This window comes from Sycon ciliatum, chromosome 1 (assembly GCF_964019385.1).
Source record: "Sycon ciliatum chromosome 1, ocSycCili1.1, whole genome shotgun sequence".
NCBI lineage: Eukaryota > Metazoa > Porifera > Calcarea > Leucosolenida > Sycettidae > Sycon > Sycon ciliatum.
Genome location: NC_088643.1, coordinates 44,673,214 through 44,684,480, shown reverse-complemented (window position 1 = coordinate 44,684,480; position 11,267 = coordinate 44,673,214). Strand labels below are relative to the sequence as shown.

At 48.3% G+C, this 11,267-nt stretch overlaps 1 protein-coding gene across 1 annotated transcript in view; it reads left to right on the top strand.

Annotated features, from left to right (window-relative positions):
• Positions 1-2,243: 2,243 nt before the first annotated feature.
• Positions 2,244-11,267, top strand: part of LOC135828043 (actin-related protein 2/3 complex subunit 1A-A-like) — a 20,317-nt gene continuing 11,293 nt past the window's right edge. The window contains exon 1 of the mRNA XM_065340479.1: positions 2,244-2,496. Within this exon, the coding sequence (XP_065196551.1) occupies positions 2,415-2,496 (82 nt within the window). The 5' untranslated portion in view covers positions 2,244-2,414. The remainder of the gene's footprint in view (positions 2,497-11,267) is intronic.

The window sequence follows — 11,267 nt, the reverse complement described above, 5'->3', positions numbered from 1 at the left end:
GATCGAGTTTGCAGAGTGAATGGGGCCCCGGGGAGAGAGCGAGTCTGCTCTGAAACCTTTTTTTTCCTAAACTCCGGCTGTGAAATACATGCCGCCATGCGCGCGGGGGACGCGAAACATACTAGTACATGTAGATAAAAAACGGTGTGGCCTTAGTCGGCACTCAGCTAGTAACTTGGTGTTACCCTATGACCATGCATGATGACTCTATGACTCTAGTATGAGTATGGATAGGCTATGTCTCCGATCCGAGTACTGTCTTCACCGACCCACCGAATCCAATCTGGCGTGCCACAGGGCAGCATCCTCGGCCCCACCCTCTTCCTTCTGTACGTCAACGACGCAGAAGACCACCTGCCTGATGGGGCGAAGCTGGCTGTATACGCCGACGACACAACTCTCTACAAGTGCATCACCAACCGACTCAGACTGCCAGAAGAGACAGCAATCCTCCAGCAGGCAGTAGACTCACTGGCAGCATGGGAAAGCAGGTGGAGGATCAAGTTCGAGCCCACAAAGTCGCAGGCATTGACCATCAGCCACCACCGCTCGCCAACCCCCCCCCCCCCCCCCCCCCCGAACGCAATACGCTTCCAAGGAGCAGTCGTGCCAGCAGAAGTAGAGGAGCTCAAGCTTCTTGGCGTCACCTTCGACAGGCAGCTGGCATTCCGCAGCCATATCCGACAGCTTGCAGTACGCGGAGCCCAGCGGCTCGGCTTCCTCCGTAAGGCATCGGCTGTGCTAGACCCAAAGCACCGGGCAATCGTGTACCGTGGCTTTGTCCGCCCTGTGCTAGAGTATGGCATGCTGGTGTGGATGAGCGCAGCCCCCACCACCTTGGCCCGCCTCACTGCCATCCAGCGCCGTGCCCTGCACATAATTGGAGATGGTTCATACCTCCCGAGCCTCGACATTCGCCGTACCGTAGCAGGGCTCTGCTTTCTGTACAAGCTGCACTTTGTGGAGGGTCCGGAAATGGTGAAAGCCATTCTGCCACCATCAGCAGCCGCACCGCAACACCGCATGCCTACTCGTGAGACAACCAGATCTGCAACACATCATCCATCGCAGCTCACCAGTATCCTTCCTCCTCAGGCACGAAACAACACGCTCCGCTCATTTCCCCACTCCCTCATCGCAACGTGGAATCAGCTCCCACCTACCCTTCTGCAGCCTCCCCCTTCTCGCAGAGGCATGCACACGTTCAAGAAAAACGTCAACGACCACTTGCGGCGCAGCAAGTGGGAGTGGGCCACAGACAGGCTATGATCTCTGCCAACACACCAGCCTAATTATACTGACCGCACTCCAGGTCCCTTCTACCCCTCTTTGATCCCCTTCGCTCAGCCTTAAAATCTGATTATCAGTTCACTCCATCTTCCTATGGTGCACTGCTTTTACTATTGTTTTGTCCTATCCCAATCTCAATTTCTCCCAATTATCGATTGCAAAGCCGGTGCTCCCCTCTTGGATGCACATGTTTCTTTTCTCCTATGTATCGGCGCACAGGAGTAACGATGATTCCGAGACCTTTGGCCGGAGGAGTTACTTTTGCCCCGCCCCCACTTCCATCCAATATGCCACCGCCCCGCTGTGCAGCATCTGATGGTACTGTGGTATTCAGTAAAAAATAAAATAAAAAAAACTGTAATTTCAGAAATTTTCGGTGTACTTTTATTTTCGGTACTTTCGGTGCGTCTGTTTCATATCTAAAATTTCAATACACCGAACAAACACTAACACACATAAACCAATAGGGAACTGCTTCTCTGTACCGAAAATTTCTGTTCACCTAACCAGCTACTACAAAAATTGTAGCCTGTTGCCCTCATACCGAAAATATTGAGCACCGAAAATTTCTGAAATATTACCCGCAGTATCTAGTACTAGTACTACGTAGAATCTACTACCGGGTCTACGTAGACTACTGATCTGACTGTACTATACTGTACTGTAGCCTAGTGCAGTGACTACAAAAGTAGTGTAAGGCCAGGCCCGGGCGCTAGCTTCGCAAGGGCCGCGCCGCGGCTAGCTAGCTGCGGCTTGCGGCGGCGCGGCGCAAGCGCTAGCGGTAAAGGTCGAGTCGATCGAGTGTGCGCACTGCACACCTAGCATGAACCGCGTAGACCATGCAGACCCGGTCGGTCTACGTGCATGCTCCGCACATTTTTTTGGCGAATGCATTCTCCTTGAACTATCTTTTGAAGCCTAGGCTACACTACATCAGTACAGTCATGTAGATCTACTCTGCTACATGTAGTGAAGTCAAGAATCAAGTAGATCTGCTCAGGTCTACTCAGTAACAGTAACAGGGCTGTCGTTGGTTGTTCGTTTGTGTGCTCAAGTCTATCTCTTGCTCAGCTTCCCGTGTAGACTGACCATAGTCCGCGGAAAGTGCTTGCTTTTCAGTTGCAATGGCTGGCAGAGACAAGGAAACCATCAACCTGGTCGATTCCGTGGCCGTCACTTGCCACGTCTTCAATGGAGACCAGACGAGTAAGTGCTACATCATGTAGAATGAACTGTTTCAGCTCCTCCGCATTCACTCGAAGTCGTCTTACCCATTCCCTCAAGGCCCTGTGCACTGTAGATGAGAATCGGCGACGAGTTTCTTGAGCAGCGACGCTAGAGAAACGACAACGCACCCGTGTTGCCTGTTGTCGCTACAGAGCCAGATCAGGCGAGCGACCGGCTTTAGTGGGGGCGCAGGAAAGCAGTTCCCCGATTATGTTTATACCCTCCTCCTGGCTGTGGTGCTGGTGACAGACTGACACTGGTGGTGTAGCCTGGTACTGGAGTGCTAGCTTGTAGGCTCGGTGTGCAGTTGTCACACCACACACGCTGCCGGAACGTTGCTAGTATTACTATAGTATTAGGCCACACTTTGTTTTTTCTATGTTTCTCGTCGGCAAATTTTAACAAAAGATATGCGCGCGGGCGAAAAAAACAAAAGCCAAGAAAGAAAAAACAAGAACAATTGCTACTGAAAACTGTATACATTTTGTATGTGTGATTCATACAAGACACTGCGTATACAGACGTCATTACTTGTACTGTAAAAGCCATTATTCTACAAGTAACCAAGGTAACGAGGCGCATATATAACGATTTCCCAAAATTGACTGGTTTACTTGTACCAATGGTAACGATTCTCAACGTGGACAGTACGGTAAAACCTGTAACTAAAGACCACCGTGACTAGCGACCAGCCTGGTACTACCGACCACTTCGCCAGGCACGGACGGTCCCACATTCAAAATGCACTGTGACTAGCGACTACCTGCTGAACGCGACCAGCGACCGCCTTTTCTTGTCCCAAAGACGATTTTCGACCCGTAACTAGCGAACGCAATGTAGGAAATCAAAATGTCTTGCTTGAAGCTCCTTCTTGAAATTTTCCTGATTTTCCATGATGGTCCTGAAAGGAATCTTTCGATACAACAGCTGAACAAATGAGCGCAGGTCATTTTGACTGTGGAGTCGGTGTGGACTGCACTACACCTGTCAAAATTTCAAGCACTGTCAAGAATAAACATGATCGGAAACGTCTTGGAGAGCGCATCGAAAGCGCTCTCTGATTGCTGTTACTACTCGGAGGAGAAACGAAGACTGAGCGGCTCTGTCACCCCAGTCATACAGACGAATCGACGATGGCATGAAGGAGTTCAGAAACAAAGCAGCACCTCAAGGTCCTGATGCTGAAGGATCGCGTTCAAGTAATCGAGAAGTCACAACAAGGACAGTCGGTACGACTGATCGCATGAACAAATAATTTGAAGCCCAGCGCAAAACGAAACTTCCACAGGGAACGTTCGACTCCTGGCTTCAGAAGTAGCAGCTGAATTTGATGTCTGCAAAAAAATAATCTTCTCCCTGTCTCTCTCCATCTGTCCATCTATCTCTCCAAGTGTTGTTTGACCTGAAATAAGAATGTCATTGTGCAAGTCATGGGGAATTGTACTAGCTGAATTTTGACATACATATCATATAATGGGACCCATATATGGTCGCGCGGTGCAAACCTCTAACTAAAGACCACCTGCTACTAAAGACCGCTTTTCAGCTGGCACCAAGGGGTGGTCGGTAGTCACAGGCTTTACTGTATATGTATCGATTTCTGTATAACGATTTCTATTTTAACGACAGATTTCCCCTCGTTAACTCAGAGTTAGCACTTCGTTATATATATATATATTATATGGCTTTTACAGTACTACATTGTACAATCATGTAGTCCCATAGAATTAGTACATGATTGCACTACATTATCACACCAGTCCCCGAATATCAGGCAAACTGCAACATTAATAGTATACAGTTTGATAACGAAATGGCGAAGAGAACATACATTTTATCTGCTATCGCATCAACAAATGCTTTCCCAATCGTCATTTTTGGTTTGTTACTTCAACGTTCTTGTGTCCACTTATCAAACTCTTGTCTCCACGCTGCACGTCTTTTCCTCGCCATGCGTCTATTGCTTGGATTTTCTACCCACGACATCGTTCCACAGACGCCAGTTGCCGCGAAATTCGTTCGACTTGCGATATTCCTGGGACCCGCGAGGCTCAGGCAGTGAACGACTGAAAGCTTCGTTACGGCAGCCTTCATAGCAGAGAACGGACGGGGAGCGCCCCTTTCAGCGGCTGCTGGTGGTGCAAACGTTTACGATTTTGATTGACGCATCTACTGAGCTGCTGCAGCATGTGCAGCGTACCTACATGTACAAGTATGAACTCTTTTTTTTTCCGAAATTTCTGAAAACCTACGCGGGCGGTGACGAGAAACATAGAAAAAACAAAGTCTGGCCTTACAGTATTACTTACATTAGTACTAGTCATATAGTAGGGGGGGGGGGGGGGGGGGGCGGCGGCGGGTATGGGTACTCGTTGAGCAGTAATCATGGTAGATCTACACCAGTCCTACAAAGACTACTGTACAAGCAGAAAAATTCGTCTGGAATTTCGTCTTTTTCGCCCAAGGTGCTTTTGGACTCAATTAAATGCCGGACTAATATCGATTTGTCCAGCTTTTCAATACACTCTTATGATCCATGGACGAAATTTACAGTCGGACGAACTCCCTTTCTTTGGAGTTGCGGACGAAATTATTCACCGACGAAATTTTCTGCTTACTGTATACAGTACTACAATAGTGGTAAGCACAAGGCTATATATTATGACTGTTGATATTTGTAGTACAGGTGGAATCCTGATAATTTGAATATGGCTTAATTCGAACATACCGCTTAAAGGGGAAGTCCGGTGAAAAATTTAAATTTCACAGTCCGTAGAGTTCGGGGCGCTGAGTCGAATGGTCTTTGTCCGAGGAGGCTGCGGCTTATGGTTCGTCAGATACGCCCAATCGAACATGTGCGAATTTGAGCGCGCATCACCCAGATCCAGGTGATGACGTCACAGCGTGCAGCCAGGTAGCCACACCATCTAGTTGTGTACAAAAATGGCCATATTCGGAGCGCGTTCGATTGGGGAACCGTTTATCGCAGCTTCTTCGGACCAAGACCATTCGATTCAGTGTTACAAACACTACGTACCCTGTGATTTTCAGCTCGGTAAACCGGGAGATTATACCGTATTTTAGCCGTTTCCGAGTTGGACTTTTCCGTTAGCCCGTCTACAATGGTCTATGGCCTATGCCGAGTATGCGCTCTGCGCTGCGTGCATGCAGTGCGTGCAGTGTGTTATCTAGCTAGCTGTAGTGCAGTCAACAAACTCATGTCACAACTGACACAAGACTCAGAAAACTAGTCAACACACGGACTTGTCATGTACTACACTCGTATCAGTCGTATTGTACAGTCATGTAGTCAGAGAACGTGCGTTTCTCCTTGCCGGTGCCGGTGGTTGTGCTTTGAGAAAGAAAATTATTATTTTAGTTTTCCGCACCCGCGGCGCCTCATTATTTTATGCTACAGCGATGAGTGCACAACCGTGACAAGTGACAAAACAGCGAACAGCTCTCGGACCTAGAACTTTCAGATTCCATAGCGTTGCGAGCGAAGAGTCGTGCCCGTGGTTCAAAGAGCCTGCACTGTTCTCCAATTGAGTAGTCCGAAATATTCCAAGTTCGCACCAAAACATCACCATGTGGCAGGCTACTGGAGTCTAAGCGAATCTAATCGGTATGGAACAACATTTAGAGCACTCGCATCACTCTTCTCCATTTTGGCGACCCTGCTCTCCAGCGATCTGATAATTACATCAGCCTCGTCTGCAATAGCTGCTGCTTCTTCATCAGTCGGAAACTCAGTAGCGCTCACTCTTGACCGGCCCGCGCGGCCATTCCTTCAGCTGACTACCGAGGTTCTCAGCCCCAGACCGAACTCATGAAGGTCAGCCATGGCTGCATCCTCACTCTCACAAGGAGTTACATGTCTTCGGGGTCGCTTGCACCACCTAATATCAGTCGCCAAATCATTTGAAATAGCACTGACACTATTGCTTTCACGCACTCCTTTTGACCTAGCTGCACGCTATGACGTTGCAGAGGGTGTGGCGCGGCCGCATGACGTCATGGCGCAGCCCCCGAAACTCAGTTTTTCAAACGGAAATATCTCGAGAACGCTTTGTCGGAGACATGTGGGACCAACACCATTCGACTCAGCGGCCGAAACTCTACCGACCCTGAAATTTAAATTTTTCACCGGACTTCCCCTTTAAGGAGGTTCGCGACGGTTAGCGCCATGTTGGATTTCCGAATTTTTTTCTGAAAAATAATGCTTTTCGGAGTGGAAAAATGGGACGCGATCATGCACAATCGAGTAAAAAAATAAGCAGTTTGACCATGACTTCGCAGCGCGTGCTCGAGTGGAGACAAGATTTGAGGAACAAGCTCAGCCACTAGTGGACTTGCGGATTTGTTTTGACATCGGCGGTTTTTGGATAGCTTGGGTATCCTGCCGACGTGTCGTGGAGATGAAGACGCGGGAGAGTAATCTGTCACCCACGACGCGGCCTCGCATTCTCAGTGCGTACTGGACGATTCAAGAAGCCGAGGAGGGGGACGCTTCGCAAGCTCAAACGATCGATCGAGTTCCTGAAAAACCGAAAGGGCGATCTCCACCACCAACGCCACTGGATTCGACTCCCGCGAAGAGGTCGTTCAGTGCCCCTCTTCACGGTCGACGAATCGTTCATCTCAGGTATCTGGCTCAGTGTGGGATTGTCTGCGTGCCAGAATCCTGGATGTGGCAAACCTCTGGCGCTCATTGATTGCGTTGAAGAGAAGAGGTACGGCCTGGGCAGCGTACTTGTCATTCCGTGTCAGCAGTGTGGGATGGAGAACTTGATTTTATAGATACAGATAGCCCTGTAACTGCTCAACACCCTGGCCCCCATGCTTCCACAAGCAACACCAAAGCTGCTTTGGGTAAGTGTGTTTTTCAATCTCATAAGATTTATTCATGATATTTGGGAGTCATTGCACCCGATGGCTATGGAAATGTATGAGCACACTGCATGCGCGGAGCATGCACATGCATATGCGCTCATGTGGACGTGCCCTCGCACACATACTATACACACGTGCATGACCGCTCCCAGGGCATGTTGGTGTGACATGTGTATGCGGGCATCTCCACTCATGCACATGAGTTTGCATATGCATGTGGGTGGGTACGTACACGTGCGTGAATATATGTGTGTGTACGCGCGCGCATGTGTTCTATTGCGTGTGAGAGCATGTGTGTGTGTGTGTGTGTGTTTCGCACGGTCACAGTGATGACACGATCATCACGTGCAGCCAGGAACAACTGCCGTCATGAATGCGAGCATTGCGAAAGACGGTTCTCAAGGCCACAGGACTTGCAACGCCATGCCAAATATTGTTGACTTTGCGATTTCTCTCTCTTCTCTTCTCTCTTCTTGTCGTTGTCTCCCGCTTCTGGGAGCGGCGTGGCCCGATAGGGTAGCTGTACATAGTAGTAGTAGTAGTGTGTGTGTGTGTGTGTGTGTGTGTGTGTGTGTGTGTGTGTGTGTATGCCCGCTGCTTTCGGACTGTGCAAGGCCGCGGTCGTCACCGGTGCTCGAGGACTGGCCCGCGCCCGACTGCCCAGCAGCGTAATTCGTTCAGTCATGTATGCGTGTGTTCTCGCCGGTTCTGTTTGCTCCACCATCTCCAGCGTCATCAGGCTGCGTGCTCTATCTTCCTCTCTGATGCCCCTCCGGGGCCCACGTGACCCCTGTGGCAGTGGCTCTACAGGACAGGACAGGTGTGTGTGTGTGTGTGTGTGTGTGTGTGTGTGTATGTGTATGTGTGCACGCATGTGTGTGTCGATGGTGTGCATTGTTGTGCTGGGTGAACACTCTGATCCCTAAACCGCGATACCGGAGCTCCCAAGCTACAGCCTCAGATTGATTTATAGTTCATCGTTGGGAATGAGTTCGCTGCTCATGATGCTGTTGCGGATCACGGTTGCAGCCCTAGCTGAAATTGTCGAAGCTCGCCTTGATGCCAGTATCCTGTAACACTCTGTCACTTTTGCATCAGCATGTTCGGCGATGGAGTTTGCAGAACATCAGCAAAAGCGGCTGGCCATCCTTCAACCGTTGGTCCAAGCAACGTGCTTCTCTAAATCAGTTGCAGTGCGGGCAGCTGCTAGTGGGTTGGTGATGAAGCACTTTGTCTTGTCCTACAAACAAAATGGTGAGCCAGCCATTTCCAGACTGATGAAGGAGCAAGTCGGAGGTAAGAAGCGGGTGACAGCCTCAAGGAAGATTATATTAGTGGTGGCTGAACACCTAGCCAAGAACCAGCATCAACCCAAATGTAAGTAACGCCCTGTGGCAAAGTGCTTCCCTTGTTTGTGCGCACCGTAAAATACCATCATTTTTGCCAGCGTGGGGACACGTTCTAGCTCGCATAGTTGAAGAACAAGAGGACTCAATGTTGTCTGATTCGTTCCAACATGCCAGCTTTCATTGTAGTTTGATATGGGGCTGTGCTAAGTGCTATCACAGCTACATGTACATGTATCAAAACCAAGTACCAACAGGAGAGTAATCATGGAGAAAAGTACCTACCGTATTTTCCGGAGTATAGTGCGCACTTTAGATGTGCTAATTTAGGCCCTAAATCGCAGGTGCGCACTATGCTCCGAATATGAAATGCATGTACTTCAATGAAGATTGAAGTGCGCACCCCCAATGAAGATTGGGGGTGCGCGTTATACAAAGGTGCGCACTATACTCCGAAAAATACGGTATCGATAATGCGTGCACCCAGGGTTTCCCGGCAAATTCACTAGTTCAGCTATTCCATCCTTGTATTGTTCTGAACGCCGAGGGCTCTAGCGAGTTTATGCAACACCTAACAGCCAAAAATCCAATAAGTAAGTAGTTATGACCAAAGCAGCAGCAGAGAAGTACACGCAATATAGATACGTGAATTTACCAATTTTAGGCAAATTTTGACAGTTTTTTGGATTTTTCTCCAGAATATGCACGGTGACCCCTATTTTCGCCGCGGTAAACCTGTTCCAACCCACTTATAGAACGTATTTGAAGTATCCACATATGGGGCAAACTCAAAAATAAGCTGCAAAAAATATTCAAAGTTTCATTTTTTGCGTCTTTTTGTTCTTCTCCAGGAAATGACGACCTGGATCCTATCGTCAACCAAAGTGTACATTTTTTGGTGTTGATATCATCTTAGTCAATACCTCTAACAGTCTGTATAATTTTATGTCATAGTTTTGGTCCTATCTGGTGTTATGGACGATTTCTCATCAATTTTCGGATTTTGCAATATTTTGTGTTATCATGGAAAATTGTGTTTTTGGCAAGACCTATTCAGGCAATTGAAAAACTGATGTTACTAAGCGAAAATATAAGGCTGTAGCTATTCAAACCTGATGTCAGATTGCGCTGATGTTGAAATTAATTTTTTGTGCCTAACTGTCCCGAACCCCCTTAATTAGAAGTTTTTCCAGGACCGATTTCTATCAATACGATTCCCACATAAAACTTTCTGATAATTCGAAAATAATCAGAAGTCCCACAGATTCAAGCCCCACAGATTCATCAAACCCGCACCCCTCCCCCATCAAGTTGGTACCATAATATTGTTTGAACTAAAGCATTCTTAATTTATTGCATTCCCAACTCGTCACAACCACGCTTGCTTGAGTTAAAGTAGAATCTATCAACCCAGCAAAATTCGCAAACTCAAACAACAACAAAACGGCCAAGGACACCAGTGCGGCGGAGTGGGCCGGCCCGCTAGACTGGAGTCTCACGTAGAGAAGACACTAAACACACACACACACACACACACACACACACACACACACACACACACACACACACACACACACACACACAAGTACAGTACTGCCGGGCGCCGAAGAACCGTGGGGATCAGGGTTCTAGCCTAGCCCGTTCCTATTTTTAGCGAACACAGCCGAGTTCCGTTCTCATTTGATGGTACAGTCTTACATGTATATTTATGCAGAGTTATACGTCTTACATGTATATTTATGCAGAGTTATACGTCTGAGTGTACATTATTGTGTATATTACTGTTTTCGTTCTTATGTGCAAAAAATCCAGCCTAGACCGTTCTTGAAAATTGATAACCTTCTAGCCTGGTCGTTGTTCAGCGCCCGGCAGTACTGTATCCCAGGACATGAGGGGTCCTAGAGCAAGGCAAAGTATACCTTTGCCTGTCCATAGTCGCATCATGAGTCTATGACCATGGATGTCGTATATGTACTTTTTTTTAAATTAATGGTTCGTTGTAGGCGAGCACCATCATACCCTGTGTGCGCACTTTTGGTTATGTACTGTTGTCCGGAGCCAACAGGATAGGCCCAATCCACTTCCTGTTTGTATCACAGGTCCTTGATCCTTCTTGACACCGTGACAGATGGGCATAATGCAGCCATATGCCACACACGCACCCACACACGCACGTGCACACACACACACACACAATCGCACAGACACACACACACACGCACCGCTCTAAAAGCCCCCATAAATGCCCGCTACCCGTGTACGCGCCCAGATGCCGTATGTCAACACTCTCGTTCCGTTTTCTAGCCCGCCTCTGTGAATGCCCATGGGCGAAGGCACAGGCCAAGAGAGCTTCTGATACCTTTCCTTTCGTATGGCTGTTTGTTTCTTGATTCATGTATTTGCAAATGGACCAGGTAGATGTGCCTTTCTTCCGCCGAAGTTCCGGGATAGTTGCCATGGTTAACGTCCCCAGACTCCCTACATTGGTAGTGGCTGATGGATATGTGCCTA